Raw genomic sequence first — 18,648 nt, 5'->3', positions numbered from 1 at the left:
TATAAAGCACACATTGTAGATAGACACATGACTGAACATCAAAACATCTGAATTTTGAAAGTAGTGAATTAATAACACCAGTACTACGCCACTACCACTACTACTAACATCAACAACAGTTATTGTAAGTGTGTACAATGTTATCTGTTTAACAGTATCTGATCAAGATATGTGAATAATTTCCATATTCTCTTTGTCAGTGTTGCTTGTTTTATTGTGTGTCTTTGCCTACATCCTGATATGAATTCCCATGACTTTTGTTTCCAACCACATACCAGAAAAGGAAAATGGGTTGAATGCTGTTTCTGTTTAATACTTATGACTACCATACACTAAAATTAAGTTGATTGTTGTGGCATTAGAACCACTAGTCATCAAAAAAAAAAAGGATGTTATTTTTAAAGGGATAGTTCATCCAAAAATGAAAATTCTGTCATCATTTACACATCCTCAATTTGTTCTAAACCTCTATGAGTTTCTTTGTTCTGCTGAAAACAAAAGAAGATAATTTGAAGAATGTTGGTAACCAAACGGTTTTTGGACCCCATTGACTTACATAGTATGACAAAATACTACTATGTCAGTGGGGACCATTGACAACTGTTTGGTTACCAACATTCTTCAAAATATCTTCTTTTCTCAACAGGACAAAGAAACTCCTACAGGTTTAAAAAAACACTTGAGGATGAGTAAATGATGACAGCATTTTAATTTTTGTGTGAACTATCCATTTAAGTGACTATTTTTTTTAGGTGAAAGTGAGTTTTAACGGAAACTAGATGAAGGAAGTTGTGTGAATGTGTGAAGGAGCGTCAATATCTTAATGTTGAACTGTGCTGCCACTTACTGCTGAGAGTTAGTATTACAGAAGAAAATTCAGAATCTGTGGTTTGACCTATCATAATAATGTGGGCGATAATAGATAGATGGTGGTTTAAGGTCAAAATGAATTGATTTACGCAATTAATTGTCATGTGAACTGTAAAGAAAACAATAGCTTAAATTACCAAAATGTCAAAGTAAGCTATGATGTCCTGAAAGGCAATACATCTTATCAACTGTTGTTTTATTACAGTATAGCTTGAGGGTTAGTTTGCAAAATTGACATCTTCAGAGCTTAAGGTAAATGTCTAGGTGTGAAAACATTTCAACACAATAGAAAATCACATTTGTGAAAAAAAACAAAAAAAACAGCAACATGTTCAAGGAGGAAAGTGTATATATCCCACATGAATTATCAATGTTGATTTCATTTGCTATACAAATTTAAAGTATTCTGAAGGTTTGTACAGAGGGGTTTGTCTCATTCAAACCTGAGTTTATTCCTAAAATGTCTTTTCTGACTGTCAACAGTATTTTCTTTTTATGGAGTGATTAAAAAGAGATATTCAGAATCCCCTCTATAAAAACTTTAACTCTAATGTCAACAAAATGAAACTTTAACTGGCTTTATCTAATGTTAATATTTTTGTTTATATGAAAATTAGCACATACTTACTTTTGCATATTTAAACTGATTATGTATTTCCCTATTCGCCTTGTGGTGAATGTTGTTGTCTTGTTGTTAGCCTGATTGATTTGTAAAGTGACTATTTTTTTCTTATTGGAAGCTTTCAGATAATATAGGTAAGATTATAAAATATACACACCATATTTCAAATCACACAACTGTATATTTTACATAAAATTCCTTTTAAACATATTTGACCCCCCAAAAAAGGAAGAACAAATGTTTTCCTGTTTCACAATTTTTTTGTAATAATCCTTTTTTTTTATACAAAACTAATGATGAAACTCTAGTGTTTCCAGTTCCAGTTTCCAGTAATTCATTTAAGTTGCTGAGTGACTGTCTGACAGTTCTGCATCAGGTAAAAGTTTCTGATTATTTCTGATTTCAAAACAAAAAAAATCAGTAGAAATAAAGTAAAAATCAGTAACAATCAGTTTTAATCTAATAATTTAAGTTGTTAAGTGTTCCTTTATAATCTATGTATGTACCAATGTTGGTCTACACAAAGTCAAAAAGACAAAAAAGGAACAAAGCCTAAAAAGCCACATCTGTTTTCTTGACTGTATTTGCTCATTAGGCTATGTGTTTTTTTTTTTTTTTTTTTTAGATTTCAGCAGCATGAGTGGACCTAAAATCTTGGTTATCATAATCTGGATATTGAGAGGTGAGAGACTTTGTGTTGTTGATCTGTTGGGTTTGAAATATAAGCCAAGATAGTTTTAGATTAATGAGCAAATACTGAATGAGTGTTTATGTCGAAATGGTGCTATTTATAAGGATGGGTGACAGTTTAACTCGCACTTCTATTGTGTTGTAAAGTTAAGCAGCTCAATGCTTTGGCATGTACTATATTAAACTAATGTAGAACATGTCCTGTGTGTTTATGTATGAAGGTGCTGAAAGCAACACATGGAAAATTAAGATGCCTCAGAATATAGATGCGATAACTGGCTTCTGTGTTCAAATTCCATGTCAGTTTGAGATCCCTGACTCATTCAAAAAGTCCTTAAACAACTCTGTAGAGGCAATATGGAGAAAAACAACCATAGAAGGAGCAAACGTGCTCAGTTTGGACTCGTTTCTAAAAGGAAATGTGATTGGCAACATCTTAAACAAAAATTGCACTACAGTGTTTCACAACTTTCTTGCTGGATTCAGTGACATGTATTTCTTCAGACTTCAGGGTCCTGAACCTCTCATGTATACTTTTAAGCAAGGAGTGAACATCACAGTACATAAAGGTTGGAATCCTTATTTTATTAAAGGATAAATGCCTCTTTTTTTTTTTTTGGGAGGGAGTGGGTTGGGGCATTATGGGGTGGGTGAACATTAATGTCTTAATGCTCTTCTTAATTCCAAGACGTTCCACCGCCTATCCTGAGCCCACATGTTCAGGTGCTGGAAGTTCTAGAGGGCACCAAGTTGACATTGACCTGTTCCACTGTGATCTCATGTCCCTCAATACATCCTCTGATGCAGTGGAACCCGCAACTAGGAGAACAGCTCGCAGCCCTGCAGGTGAAATATAATGTCAGGCCAATCATGATGATTGTAAATACAGTTCTGCGTCCTGATGCTTTAAACTTTTTTCTTTTTTTTTTTCTTAAGGAGGATGAATTTGGACAGACAATGATGGTCTCCTCTCAGATGTTCAATGCTACGCCTCTAAATGACCACCTTAAAGTCTCCTGCACTCTTTTGTACTCCCAGGGCGCCAAAAGACCAGTTGAGACCAGCGTTCTCCTCAGAGTGCTTTGTATGTGAAACAGAGAGAAAGGAAAGCCATCATAAAGCATAAAAGCAATTATTTTTATGTATTATATTGGCCCTATCCCAAATGGAAATCTAAAGCCCAAAGTATCCTTATTTTTCACCTTATTTTGCGGCCACTTCCGGTGTCGCTACCAGTTATTTTTAGCTGTACAAAAGAGCTCCTTATGCTGCTTGATATTGCAAACTGGTATTTCTTACCATATTATTTTAATGTAGGCTAGTGTCTCAATTAAACACGCTGGTTTGTAGCGCAAACAGTTTTACAGTTAACTGTACTTTGATATATTCTTTTCCTTATTACCCTATAGCGGCTCAGAAATTGAAAGTCTCGCGCATTCACATAAAACACCTTACTTCCGTTTTGAAAAATAAGGTGGATAGGGTATAGCCTAGTCCGGTTTTTACGTGTAGTACAGTGCGCATGACGCCAATTTCATCACCAGAATAATATGCCCGTACTGTAAGAAAAAGCGTGTACGAAGACACGTGTCAGCTGCAAAGAGAGCGTCTTTCCACGCTCATGACCAAACGACTGTGCTTTGAAAGGCTCGCGCATAGACGTTAAGTCCACAAGACCGCAAGTGCACATGAAGTGTGCCATTTGGCACAGGGCCATTCAGTAAAATTTACTTATCCGATTGGTGACCTAGAAATAGTACAAAATGTTAATTATTATTCAATTAACATCATAGTGTTTTTTTTTTAATTCAAGACATTCTGTTAATTTAAAATTATAGGCCTATTTTGAATCTCAGATTTTTTATGTGGTCTCAGACTTGTCTTGTATTATGTACAATAAAGGACACAGGTCAATCTTCTCTTTCAGATGCTCCCAAAAACACCATAGCCCTTGTGAGTCCATCTGGTCCAGTGTCTGAAGGCAGTGTGGTGATCCTGAGCTGTCACAGTGATGCCAACCCTGAAGTCAGGCGCTATGAGTGGCACAAAGACAGTGGATCCGGGAAGCTAGTGTTGCAGAATATAGGACAGACTCTAACAATAATAGCCAGAAGTAATGTTCAGGGTCTGTATGTCTGCAAGGTCTACAACATCCACGGGACCGACCAATCGAGGGCTGTCGCTGTGGGCATAAACAGTAAATATCTTGCTTTTAGCAGAACCTTTACTAAGTTAGTTAACTTTAACATTTCTTTTCAGAACCTTGGGTTTTTGCTAGCAAACGAACTGCTTTTTTTCAAGGAATATCAGTGTAACATGATAAAACTGAGCGACCTGAGCTGAGGTAATACACAAGTAGGCTAGCCTATGCATGCTAAAATATCTATTCTCTTTCTTACGCGAAGCATCGGGAGGTCCGATTCATTTTAGTGATTTTATTTATTTGGTTGGTTCATTTAATCAATCATTCACAATTTATTTGAATCCCTGAACAGATTGCACTGCATATTATGTATTCTTTTTTGTAGCGATATACAGAATGTTGCTAAATAATATATAGCTTATATAATATAATATAGCTTATATTTAATTAAATTATTTTATTTTTATTATTTAAGTAAAACAGGACAAAATATGATTTCAATGTGTATTCAAATTTAAGGGGCAACGGAAATACTCGCTTAAATCAAAACATTTTCTTTCTTTCTTTTTTTTTTCTTTTTTTGCTTGTTTACATGTCTAGGAGTTTGCTGTTTGTTCTTTTCATCATCTTGGACATCTTTATGTGTCATTGACCCATAATCACTTTAGTACAGTGATTTCATCTATGCTTCACTAATGATGAATGTGATTCATGACAAATTCTTTGGATGGCAGTGTTGATGTGGCTGCATTGGGAGGAATAACTGGACGCATGGTTAGATCTGGGTGTAAACAAGCAATTAAATTAGAAACTACAACCAAACCACATCAAAATACATTTGTATGATTATCAGTGGGCAATTCGTTGATGTGTAAACTTGCTAACCTTAAGAATGTTCATTCTCAGACCATGTGTAACTGCAGTGTGGAAGTTTGTGTGAACTTCAGTTATGTATCTCCTTGGGTGTTCTTGGGGTATGCAAGGAAAGAAGCTGTTTTATATGTCATCATTTAGTGACCTAAAACCAGATGAACCTTTTTTTTCTCTCTTTCTGTCTGATTCAGGTAGCCAGTGCTCCACTGCACTGTACATTATATGTGGACTTCTGACGCTTTTCTTAATTCTCATTACTGCAGTGGATTTGTTCAAATACAAAAGGTGGGTTTTGAAAAAAGATTGCAAACAGCAAGAACTTTGACATGGTGTTCAGCCTGTTTTTAAATATGATTTAGTGTAAGAAGATCAGCTTCACTGTTATATGTAATGTCCTGGTGGTACGGACGTAGGCCTGTAAGAGCTGTGCGTGTAAACCTCACTCCCCTGGCATCAAGTGGCCCTCCTCCCATGCCGGAGACACTGGTTCGAATACCGCTCGGAGCGGGTCGAGTAGGACCGGTTACATTTGGTGCCGCTGACCCGGATGGGAGTGAGGTTTAGGGGGTGAGTGTAACTGACGTAGGCCAGTAAGAGCCGTGCGTGTAAACCTCACTCCCCTGGCCTCAAGAGGCACGCTAGCTCTGCTGTCTTTAGCGTCCTTGTTTGAGCGTCCGCCTCCTACGCCGGAGACCCCAATTCGAATCGGTTGAATAGGACCGGTTACACAGGCAGACCTTTATTTCCTGTAAACATAAGAGGTCACATTCTGACATGAATGGGGATGAGGTGAGAAACAATAGGTTAGGGTTTGACTGGTTTAAAAGGTCTATAACATATCTAGGGAAATATATATCCAGTAGCATGGCAGTAGTTCTGCTAATGCATTACCCCCTGCCAGAAATTATTTTGATTTATATGTTATTATAAATTATTAAAAATAAATGGCCACCATTAGAGAAAGATGCATTTTTGTGTAATATGTTGTAGTTACAGCATCCACCACCAGGGGCTAATGAGCCTATGCTAACCATTCATCTTGACCCCTTTGGCATGTCTCCAGGTTTATTGACCTAGTTGCAAACATTTTTCATTGAACTCTTATTATACATATATTTTATGTAAAATTCATATTCTAAAACCATCTAAATGATAGTCACATCTAAATGAATCACAAAAATATTGCAATAATGTTGTCACTTGTTTTTTATTCTAATCATTGGAATTTTAATTGTTACTTAAGTTCTATGCAAAGTACTGGAAATGCTTTTAAGGTCTACATTAGTGAATGCATTAGCTAATATGAACTAACAATGAGCAACTTTATTTTTTTAAGTAAAAATCTAGTTATTTGTTGATTGCTCATGTTAGTTTACAGTGCATTAACAAATGTGAACTTTGTATTTTTAAAATGTATTAGTAAACGTTGAAATTAGCATTGACTACATGCTCTATCTGTATTGTTCATTGTTAGTTACTAAAAACTAAAAAGAAACCTTATTGTAAACTGTTACCAAATTATTTTATTTCTTCTCTTTTCAGCCTGTTAAAAAGACTTCAAGTAAGTTTGACACCATCATAAATCATCCCAAGGTATAGAGCAGATAAACAAAGTAGTATTATATCATTGCACAAACTTTGCTTTCGGGTAAATTTGCAGAGCACAAACTGGGTGTGGAAGATTTATTATCAAAATAATGATATGGAAGAAATTTTTTGTCATTTTCAAAGACCTTCGCATTTGTCTCTCGTGCTATTAGGAGTTTGAAGGCATGAGAGGATCCATGATGTATGCGACCCTCCACAGGACCAGTGACTCTGTTTACAATGTAATACAGGTCAGTGTTTTAGTATTAAAGGTTAATTTTTTAAACCAGTTTAAAGTTTTAATTTTTTAAAAGGTTATTTAAACCAGACAAAAAAAACCCCAACAACATTCTTCTATTTGAACACGATATGCTTGGCATGCAAGTAGACTTAGCCTAAACTTTGAAAGATGCATTGAAGACCTGCTGCAACAGTTGCATTTCTCTGGAAAACAGCAGTTGTATTCCATGTAAGTTGTGTTTAGATACACTATGGGGATTTTCCCCATGACCTAATTCAATCAACCGTCAAATCAAAAAGATTAATGGTTATCAATTTCCTGAGACAGGAAATAGATAGTTTTATTTCTCAGAAAACAGTTGTGCAAGCATAATAATCACTGATAGACTGATCACAAGATACTCTGCTGACATGTGCAAAAGCTTTGGGGTGTGAAGATATTCATATGAATTGCTATATCATCAGTTCCATTACAAACCATAATGAAGACACTAAAATGTCATCATTTGCCGCACCTAATTTGTATGAAAGACTAAAATGTTTGTGTAACGATCATCAGTTTTCTCATCTGAAAAATAAGATATCTGCATTGTATACAATGTTAAAAAGTTAAAATGTAGTGTATGACACACTGTATGTACTATGCATATAGGCCGGGAGCCAGGTCCACTCCTCAGGATGTTTTTTGCTACCTTTTTTTCACTATTATTTCCTATTATCTTATACCTTGGGCCATCACAAGTTGATAATGACCACCCCCAACTCGGCCCCGTTTGGTCTCAGGGGCCAAAAAACACCCTTTTTGGGAAAAGCTTTTGGCGGAATGATGTAATTGTGAATATAAAGGTACTGCAGCTACATAAATGGCCATATAACCCTAAAATTTTGCATGGTGTATCCTGACACATAGTGGAAACTAGCAGAAAAAGATTCTGGGGATTGCTGCCTTTTTGCTGTCAAATATCACCCTCAACATACCCCAAAAGACAAAAAAATGTCTGTCCGCCTGACACATTGTTATCAAAAGTGATCATTTTCAAGCATTTTATTATACATATCACTGCCTCAAATGTACATGAAAAACTTCCCAAGTTTATAAGCTTCAATTTAAGTCCAAGATGACCTTTCTATCTAGAGGATTATAGCTGGTATAACCAAAGTTCTCCACTGTACCTCAAATCGGAGAAAACAGAACTTTCAAGCATTACCATTCCATATTGCATTAAGCATATTTTTTGCATGTCTTAAACAAGAGTTGAGACTTGACTTATGTACTGCTATACTATATGAAGTGAATTGCATGAAAAGTGAGTAATGTTGAGGAGGGCCGGTGGGTTTAGCTTATTTATTGAAACATTATTTATTACTTATTGAAACATAACAGTATCAATAAATATGCTAAAGTAAACCTAAAAAAGTATTGTATTTACTTGGAAATGTGGTACCCAACAGTATGCAGATTTATGAGTCTTTAATAAATAACTTATTGACAGCTATGTACAAAAATATGAATTATACAAGATCATAGCTTTGGTAAGAATTATTTTATTTAGAATTATTATAGGCTTAAATGAAAATATTCTGACAGTGATACTTGATAAAAACAGGTAAAACCATGCATGGCTACTCACTCACTACCACTGTATAACAAAATGCCTAAACACAGGTAAAAACTATACACAAAATGAATTGTATATTCCTCTACCCACCTAATTAATCTACTGCAATATAAATGACTATAAGATATTATTCAGTATAAATATTCCACATTTCTGCCCAAACCATAGTAAATTACTACAGTACATTCATGGTAAATATTTGTAAAGCTGGTGATTAGGGGATTTAAAGTCTTCTAACTTCATTCATGGCACAATGTTTCTGCTGTTTACCTCATCAGTCGTGTTGGGAATGTTGAGGCTGCTTCATCTGATTTAAAACTAGTTAAATCATCGAGTGAGTTGTGGTCTGTAACAAAGGTGTGTCGAATTGAAAAACTTCTCACTGGATGTCGCAATGCTGTTTAATAATAGTGTCCAGCACCGGGAGTAAACACAACTCCTTTAAGCTCGCGTTCCGTTATCCACTGGGCAGTGCTGCGCAGTTCAATGTAAACTAAACTGCGAGTTGAACTGAAACTAAACTGAAAACAGCGCTATTTGTTCTATATTTGTTGTTACTGACTGAGAAACAGCTTCAGATGATTCAGTGACAGGGCGGTCCGAACGAATCTGAATCGTTTCAGACCATTATGCAAGCGCATTTGGCCAATTCATGGAAAGGAAATAATTTAACCAAAGATCGAACAAAAGATTCGCACCATTCACAAATGATTGGTATCGCTGGTTCAGTCGACAGAAATACGGGACACACATAATAACTGCTGAAATATTCGGACTGAAAACGTTTCTCAGGTTAGTCGGCGCGCTCATGGTACGCACAGTGCGTATAGACGTACAGCTGCACACGCCACTACGGCCACTCGCATATCTAACCAAATGTAGCCACACCGCCAGGAGAAGAGGCGGAGGGAGGTTGGAGTGGGCCAGATGGAGATGATTGAATTGAATAGCCCTGCCCTAGGTGGACTGGGGTCAGGGTGCAACATAGGGTACATTCACACAAAATCAATTAACCAAATGTGAGATTTATTAAAGTCCACAAAGTCCTCGCAACACAAGGAATAAAGATGACCCTAGTGTGCAGTCTGTTATCAAAAAGCCAACCTTCAATAGAGTAAACGTTAGTAACCTTCTGTACAGGTAAACATTCTTTACAGCCAAATGGCGAAACGTCTCGGTTACATATGGTAACCCTCGTTCCCTGAGGGAGGGAAAGGAGACGAACGTCGTGACCGACTGATAGGAATCTCGCTAGAGAGGCCAATCTACTTCGAGTAAAACTAAAACGAGCCAAAACACATTGGCATGCAGTCATTTGCATCAGCTGTTCAGCCTCGCAGTGCAGGTACAGTATATAATGAGCAGCAGGTGCGAGGTGAGTTCCTTTTTTGCTGAGGAGCCAAGCCTGGTAAGCTGGCCTCCCCGCGGGCAGCAGCAGATGTGACGATGGGATGTACGTCTCCGTTACCTCCCTCAGGGAACGAGGGTTACCATATGTAACCGAGACATTCCCTTATCGTTTGGTCACTTTCGACGTATGTCGTGACCGACTGATAGGAATCCCTACCAAAGCGCCACAGCTGCTGCATCCCATCCAGTGCCCGGTGTAAGCCTGTACCCCTTCTTGCCTGGACGGACGATAGGAAAGGGCTTACACAGAGCGTATCTGTCACTGTTGTTCCGTGATAACCCATACAGTGAGATTATTGGATAACACTGGGAAAGCGTGCCCTTTCTATGGAAGGGGAACGCTGCGGAAGCCACTTTCTTCGAGGGAGTTATGTGGAAAAATACATATGGACTAGCCCGAAGGTTGTACTGCATATGAATATTGGGTAACTTAGCCCAAGGGAAAGACACGGGGCTTCGATTAGGAGCAGCCGTGGAAGTATACACATATGGAATCCCCGTAGGGTCACACATATGGAACCCAGCCTAACACCTGATCTCTGAAGGGAGTGGTAGGAACCTTGGGCATAGACAGGCCGAGGTCTCAGTACAACATGGTTGTCACCAGGCCCGAACTCTAGGCACGATTCGTCGACTGAAAATGCTTGCAGGCCCCCTACCCTCTTGATAGAGGCCAGTGCAATCAGCAGCAAAGTCTTCAAAGAGAGAAGCTTTAAGTCTGCTGACTTAAGCAGCATCCTGAAGAGCTTGAAGCACCAGGGAAAGGTCCCAAGAGGGTATGGAGGGGAGACGAGGAGGGTTTAACTGGGTTTAATCGTGATAATCTGAAATAGCGGCAGCATGTACTTTGAGGGTGGAGGGAGACAGCCTTCGCTCCAACCCTTGCTGCAAGAAGGAAAGCACGGACCCTATCGAACATCTTCGGGGGTCCTCTCGGCGAGAGGAAAACCACTCGACGAACAGGTTCCACTTCAAGGCACACGTCTCGTGGACGGAGCCCGTGCAGAAGTGATGGTGTTCAGTACCTCTGGGGGTAAGTCACCTAGAACCAGAGATGGAGTTTCCAGAGGTCTGGACGCGGGTGCCATAGGGTGCCCCATCTCTGAGTCAGAAGGTCCTTCCTCAGAGGAATAGGCCAGGGAGGGACTGTCACGAGGAGCATGAGTTCTGGGAACCAGGTCTGGGTGGGCCAATAGGGGGCCACCAGAAGGACCTGCTCCCCGTCCTCCCTGATTTTGCACAGGGCCTGTGTAAGTAGGCTCACTGGGGAGAACGCATATTTGCAGGCCCGTCCACACCCCTGACACTGCATGCCCGTTGTACGTTGCACCCCAGCCGGTGGCAGAGGCGTCTGTGAACACCACAGCATGCCTGGACACCTGTTCCAAGGGGACTCCTGCCCGCAGGAACAAGGGGTTTGACCACGGGCTGAAGGTCTGGCGGCACGCCGGTGTGATTGTCACCCGGTGAGTGCCATGATGCCACGCCCATCTCGGGACTCAGCCTTGAAGCCAGTGCTGAAGCGGTCTCATATGGAGCAGCCCAATGGAGTTACCGCTGCTGCCGCTGCCATATGCCCCAGGAGCCTCTGAAAGAATTCCAGTGGGACCGCCGTCCTGCCTTTGAAGGTGTTCAAGCAGTTCAGCACTGACTGAGCGCGTTGCTCTGTGAGGCGCGCTGTCTGTGCGACCGAATTAAACTCCATACCGAGAAAAGAGACCCTCTGCATAGGGGCGAGTTTGCTCTTCTCCCAGTTGACCGGAAGACCCAACTGGCTGAGGTGCCTGAGCGCGAGTTCCCTGTGTTCGCATAACTGATCTCGAGAGTGTGCTAATATGAGCCAGTCGTCGAAATAGTTGAGGATGCGCATGCCCTGTTCTCTCATGGGAACAAGGGCCCCCTCCGTGACTTTCATGAAGACACGGGGAGACAGGGACAGCCCGAAGGGCAGGACCTTGTACTGATATGCTCGACCCCCCAACGCAAAGCACAGAAATGGCCTGTGTCGAGGAAGAATCAAGACATGAAAGTACGCGTCCTTCAGGTCATTCACTTCAAACCAATCTTGGGGACGGATGCATTTGAAAATGTAGTAGAAGAAAATCCAAGGCACTCTTCTTTTAGAAATTAATAAAAAGCCTTTATTTGACTGGCTATTTCATGTTAGAAAATTTTAAAAGACATATGGGGAAAAAAAACAACCCACGCGTAGCGGCACAACCAGCCTTCTTCAGGGTATGTTTTACAATCAAACACTTTCCTCTTTTATAGGTGCTAATTAGAAACACCTGAATGACAAATGACATGCACATACAGAGAAGATCCACTAGGAGGTTGCATTACAAATTAACATCAAAGAGAAAAAAGAAGAAGAAGAAGAAGAAGAAAAAAAAAACAAAAAAAAACCAAACAAACACATAATGTACATACATACACATACTCATATACACATTAGAAAAAAAAAAAAAAAACATATGTACATACATACACATACTCATATACACATTAGAAAAAAAAACAAAAAACAAAAAAAAAACATATGTACATACATACACATACTCATATACACACACAAAAAAAAAAAAAAAAAACATCACAAAAAAGGACTAAAATCTATTTCTTCATTCAACCCAGGGTATACTGTGGCCTGTAACTCATATATATAGAATGTTTCTCTCTGTAAAAGTAATTTTAAACGGTCACCACCCCGAATACTCTTTTCGATCGTTTCTAAACCCTCAACCATTAGGCCTTCTGGATTACTATTGTGCACATTTAGGAAATGTTTTGCCATGGGGTAATCTAAATTAGCTTTTCTAATGGCATTCTTATGCTCTGATACTCTGTCTTTGAGACGTCTCTTGGTCCGGCCAACATAAAAGCATCCACATTTGCATGATAACCTGTATACCACAAACGTGGTATTGCAATTAATGAATGTCTTTATGTTGTACCTCTTATCAGTCTTGAAATTACAGAAGTCTTTACATTCTTTAATACTAGAGCAATGGTTACAAAACCCACATTTGTAAGTACCTTTTAACTGTCTTTTAAGCCAAGTGGTCTGTTTTTTGGCAGGAAGATGACTAGATACTAGCCTATCTCGCAGAGTTGGAGCCCTCTTGAAGCTAATTTTTGGAGATGCAGAAAACACTTCTCTGAGAACAGGATCACTCTTAATGAGATTCCAATTTGAGTGTATGATCCTTTTTATGGGATTAGCCAAAGAGCTATATTCTGTCACAAAATAGGCCTGATTTTGTAAACAGGGTCGTTTTATCTTCTTCTGGAATAGCTCTGGTCTAGGAATACACTGGGCTTTCTTATAAGCATTTTGTACAATTTCTGTGTGATAGCCCCTTTCTAAAAATCGGTTCGACAGGACTTTAGCTTGCACTTCATATTCATTATCAGTGTCACAAATACGTCTAAGGCGTTGGAACTGGCCAAAAGGTATATTGTTTTTTAGCCAATTTGGATGGAAACTATCTGCTTTTAACATCGTGTTCCTATCTGTTGTTTTACGATATACAGTAGTATGGAGTTTCTTATCTTTGCCAATAGAAATGGTTAGATCTAAAAAGTTAATACTAGTTTTGGAATGTTCCATACACAATTTTATATTCCTATCATTATTGTTCAAGTGATCATAAAATTGTAACAATTCATCATAAGAACCACCCCAGATCATAAGAATATCATCAATGTACCTCCCCCACCATTTTATCTTGTCACTGTATCTGTTTAAATAGACCAAATCCCTCTCCCACAGACCTAAAAAAAGGTTAGCATAGTTGGGGGCAAAACATGCACCCATCGCAGTGCCCCGAACCTGAATATGTAGTAGGTCCTGGAAAAGGAAAACATTATTTTTAAGTGTCCATTCAGTGAGCTGAACGATGAATTCGGAGGGAGGCAAAGAGTCTGAAGGTCTATTCACCAGGAAATGTTGTAAAGCTTTTAGTCCATCATTGTGAGCAATATTTGTGTACAGAGATTCCACATCAAATGTGACTAAAAAACAATTGTCTGTAACTCTCATATCGCTTAAGACCTTCAACACATGAGTGGTATCCTGTATATAGGAAGGAAGTTGTTGAGCCAATGGCTTAATGTGAAAGTCTATGAATTGCGAAGCTGGCTCTGTGAGAGAACCATTGGACGATATGATGGGCCTGCCTGGAGGAGATTCAAGAGACTTGTGGATCTTTGGGAGCATATAGAAGGTGGGTATTCTAGGATGTTGACATAGGAGGAAATCATGCTCCTGTTTTGAAATCCACCCAGTATCCTTCGCTGTGAGCAACAGAGCTTTTAATTTATCTCTCATGTTGTCTATCGGATTGAACCGCAGCCGTTGATAGTAGTCTTGGTTGTTAAGTTGTCGTAAGGCTTCTTCAACATATTTGTCTCTGTCCATTATTACAACTGCTCCTCCTTTATCAGCCGGTTTTATAATTATAGACTCATTCTTTGTCAGATGATCTATTGCAAGTTTCTGGGATTTGGTCAAATTTTCCCTGCTTGTTTGATTTGATGATAGAAATAATCTTTCAATGTCATAATCCACCTTTTTTGTAAAAGCAGTCAAAGTCGCATTCGAAATTGGAGGCATGAAGTATGATTTTGGTCTAAAGGAAGATCTTTGTGCTGTGCAGTCATTTCTCTGATTATATTGATGATACCAAACTTTAAGGTGGAGACTTCGATAGAATCTAAATAGATCCACCTTGGTATTAAACACATTAGTGTGGTAAGTGGGAGAAAAAGAGAGTCCTTTGGACAACACACTCACATGGTCAGAGGTAAGAGATGTTTTTGATAGATTGATTACCGTCTGTTCTTGTTCCGGTCCCTGAGAGTCCATGGTTGTTGTCTTTGTCCTTGACCGTTTTCTGCCTCTCCTTGTTTTCTTCTTTTTATGTTGGGTTTTATACGTTTGGGTCTTTCGTCCAAAAAATCAGACATGGTAGAAGCAGCTGGTGAAGACATATTGGAGATCGAAGTGGATTCTTCATCGCTCGTAGTAAAATTGAAGGACACAGATCTCTGTCTTTGTCTATCTCTGTGATTAGGTCTAGTCCACTTGTACACTCTGTCATCTTTATAGTCGTTTTCATCTCTCTTAAATTTCTTGATCTTTTGTTGTCTGACCCAATCTGCAAGTTTCTCGAGGTCCTGTTTCAATTTATTTTCAAATGGCAGTTTTGTGTCATCATTACTCATGCCGGAGATTTGTACTTTTATCTCATTGATTTTTTCTTGCACCACTTCTTTTTCTTTCTTACTATGTTCAATGATTAGCAGAATCAGATCTAATGAGCATTTATTCAAAATGGCTTCCCATTTTGATCTGAAATCAGTATCTTCTATGCCAAACGAGGGAAACTTTTTTATTCTAAGTCCTCTTGGAATGCGGCCCTCACGCCAGTAATCAGACAGATTGACGATACTCCAATGAAGCTTAATCTCTTTTTCTGCCATTCTTTTGAGTTCAAAATATTTTTTACTCACATCTGGCTCAGCTCCTGGAGAATTTGTTGTGTCATCGAGTAAAGACTGAGTTACAATGATGTTGTTGGCTTGCTCATTCGAATATGAGAATGCTGCGTTGTATCTTCCATTCTCCATCTTGAGCTAATAATACGACTCCACCATGCCCACTGGATACGAGCAGAGCAACTCCAGAAAAAGCACGTCCCTAGTGCCTAGTGCATTTGAAAATGTGTTTCTGCGTGAGCATTTTGAACCCACCACCTTTCTTGGGTACAATGAAGCATCCTTCGCCAGTAGGACTGCGATCTCCACTCACAAGTCTTACCAGCTGTGAAAACGGCCTTTGAGTGCTCTCAAGCGCACCTTACCAGCTGTGAGAACAGCTTTTGTTTGCTCAAGTCAAAACAAAAACAAAAAGAGAAGAAAGAGAGAGAAAAAAGACCGCTTGCGCTGCTGTGCTGTGTCACCCGCACCAGTGTGGAGAGGTCCGAAGAAGAAGAAGCTCGTTCAGTTTCACAATCTCCTTGAAGATATGTAGAACACATCGAAGTGCTTGGCTCCGAAGCAACAAACTGAAATGCAATCGCACCTGCTCATTATATTCCCGCCCTGCGGGGCTGAACAGCTAATGCAAATGATTGCATGCCAATGTGTATTGGCTCGTTTTAGTTTCACTTGAAGTAGATAGGCCTCTATAGCGAGATTCCTATCAGTCGGTCACGACGTACGTAGAGAGTGACCGACCGATAAGGGAACTAAAATACAGCTCAAATGTAAAATAGAAAACATTTATTTCGTTCTTAGATCTTTTTGCTGCTTATCCATGGTGTACTTCGACGACTGGTCATGTTAGTGTATTGTATTAGTGTAGAATATAAATATTACTATATTACGAACCAGACTGACTTTATTTTCTGTCACACGTCTACAGAAGTTTTTATTGAGAATTAACAGAGGTATAGATGTTGATGTCTTATTGAAAATGTTTTCGTTTGAGGTCACCATCATGGAGAGCATGAAACAGATGATGATTTGACTGATGAAATCTATACGAATATAGATGAAGATGAGAAAGAGGAGGAACATGATGATTGAGAGTTTATATTCTACACTAATACAACACACTAACATGACCAATAGTCGAAGTACAGCATGGATAAGCAGCAAAAAGATCTATAAACCAAATAACTGTTTTCTATTTTATGTTTGAGCTGTATTTTAGTTTCGCCATTTGGCTGTAGAGAATGTTTACCTGTACAGAAGGTTACTAACGTTTTCTCTATTGAAGGTTGGCTTTTTGATAACAGACTGCACACTAGAGTCATCTTTATTCCTTGTGTTGCGAGGACTTTATGGACTTATGGAACCCATATGGAATGGTAATGCTTAAAAGTTCTGTTTTCTCCGATTTGAGGTACAGTGGAGAACTTTGGTTATACCAGCTATAATCCTCTAGATAGAAAGGTCATCTTGGACTTAAACTGAAGCTTATAAACTTGGGAAGTTTTTCATGTACATTTGAGGCAGTGATATGTATAATAAAATGCTTGAAAATGATCACTTTTGATGACAATGTGTCAGGCGGACTGACATTTTTTTGTCTTTTGGGGTATGTTGAGGGTGATATTTGACAGCAAAAAGGCAGCAATCCCCAGAATCTTTTTCTGCTAGTTTCCCCTATGTGTCAGTGTCAGGATACACCATGCAAAATTTTAGGGTTATATGGCCATTTATGTAGCTGCAGTACCTTAATATTCACAATTACATCATTCCGCCAAAAGCTTTTCCCAAAAAAGGTGTCTTTTGGCCCCTGAGACCAAACGGGGCCGAGTTGGGGGTGGTCATTATCAACTTGTGATGGCCCAAGGTATAAGATAATAGGAAATAATAGTGAAAAAAAGGTAGCAAAAACATCCTGAGGAGTGGACCTGGCTCCCGGCCTAATATATTGTATATTTCTCTTTACTGCAGACGAGGGACAGAACTGAAGGTGACTACGAAAACAGAAACTTGAGTAAACATCAGCCCAGGTCGGAGAGAGAAGTTAGCTAGACACAAAATGCTGTGGTGCCCACGTTGGAGACAGATTCTGATCTGGAGTCCTCTCATGTGGTTTTCTGCACTATTTGTGTTTCGCATCTCTACTTTTGCTAACAATAAAATGGCAAAAGGCCATACTTTCATTCAACATGGATGCATTAAATGAATTAAAAGTGACAGCAAAGACATTTATATTTATAATGTAGATTTATGAAATAAATACTATTTTAAACTTTCTAATCAAAGACTCCTGTGACAAAAATGATCAGTTTCCACAAAAATAAGCAGCACAACTGTTTTCAATATTGATAATAATAAGAAATGTTTCTTGAGCACCACATCAGCATATTAACGATCATGTGACACTGAATACTGGAGTAGTGTAATGCAGACTTGGAGGTGGTTAAGTCGAGATGGTTAATCGTACCGATTTTTAACAGCCTCTTAACTAACTCTTAATGATAGTGTGTAATATGTATACATCTACATGTTAAAAACATCATGAAATATCATTGAAAAAAAAAAAAAAAGAAAAAAAAACATAATTTCTAGGCAGATCGGGAGGGTTGTAACTCTGTCCAAAACAAAGACTGAACAAAATGGGGCCAGATGGAAAACCAATAAGGAAGGTCTGAAATACTTTCATTTGTAGCAGACAAAATCTGCTAAGGGGTAAATTAAATGTTACAAATCATGTAAAGATTTGTTATCTTTTATTGGATAATTAAACAACATTTTATCAAGTTTTGATAACTGCCTTAATCTTTTAAACAACTGAGAAGATAGCGATCAAGCTAAAAATCACGTTTAGTTTATACGCTACATCAGCATAGAGAGTCAACTTCAAGATTACATGGTTAACAGTTCATCTAGCCTATTATTGCCAAAATTATGAAGATCAGTCAAGAATATAAAATTATTGAAAATATTCAAATCAGAATGTAAGAAGGAGAATGGATAGTTGCATAAAAATGTGTTCAAAACACGTTGAAAGATGTTCACTAACCCGACGAGGTTTTTTAAATGGCATGCAGTGTTAAATATTTCACTCAGTTCCC

At 38.7% G+C, this 18,648-nt stretch overlaps 1 protein-coding gene across 3 annotated transcripts; it reads left to right on the top strand.

Annotated features, from left to right (window-relative positions):
* Window positions 1–1,800: 1,800 nt before the first annotated feature.
* Window positions 1,801–17,928, top strand: LOC311093605 (myelin-associated glycoprotein). 3 transcript variants are annotated; one of them, XM_084131132.1, is made up of 10 exons: window positions 1,801–1,868; window positions 2,118–2,174; window positions 2,404–2,751; window positions 2,871–3,028; window positions 3,119–3,266; window positions 4,110–4,379; window positions 5,390–5,483; window positions 6,741–6,759; window positions 6,959–7,036; window positions 17,522–17,928. In XM_084131132.1, the coding sequence occupies exons 2-10, from the start codon at window positions 2,129–2,131 to the stop codon at window positions 17,600–17,602; spliced, it is 1,242 nt and encodes a 413-aa protein (XP_083987258.1). In that variant the 5' UTR covers window positions 1,801–1,868; window positions 2,118–2,128; the 3' UTR covers window positions 17,603–17,928. The 3 variants fall into 3 exon arrangements, 2 of the variants coding, with proteins under 2 accessions (XP_083987258.1, XP_083987259.1); XM_084131133.1 differs by having other exon boundaries at window positions 1,854–1,868; window positions 2,687–2,751; XR_014608442.1 differs by lacking the exon at window positions 6,741–6,759.
* The last annotated feature ends 720 nt before the right edge of the window (window positions 17,929–18,648 follow it).

Source organism: Abramis brama (genome assembly GCF_963993115.1).
Source record: "Abramis brama genome assembly, chromosome: 12".
Lineage (NCBI taxonomy): Eukaryota > Metazoa > Chordata > Actinopteri > Cypriniformes > Leuciscidae > Abramis > Abramis brama.
The sequence above is the reverse complement of the archived record's forward strand: the minus strand, read 5'-3'. Positions and strand labels throughout refer to the sequence as shown.

Excerpts from the sequence above, each read along its gene's own strand:
- LOC311093605 (XM_084131132.1), top strand. The coding sequence starts at position 2,129 with ATGAGTGGACCTAAAATCTTGGTTATCATAATCTGGATATTGAGAG. Across the intron at positions 2,175-2,403 it reads CATAATCTGGATATTGAGAG|GTGCTGAAAGCAACACATGG; the intron begins GTGAGAGACTTT and ends TTATGTATGAAG. Across the intron at positions 2,752-2,870 it reads GAACATCACAGTACATAAAG|ACGTTCCACCGCCTATCCTG; the intron begins GTTGGAATCCTT and ends CTTAATTCCAAG.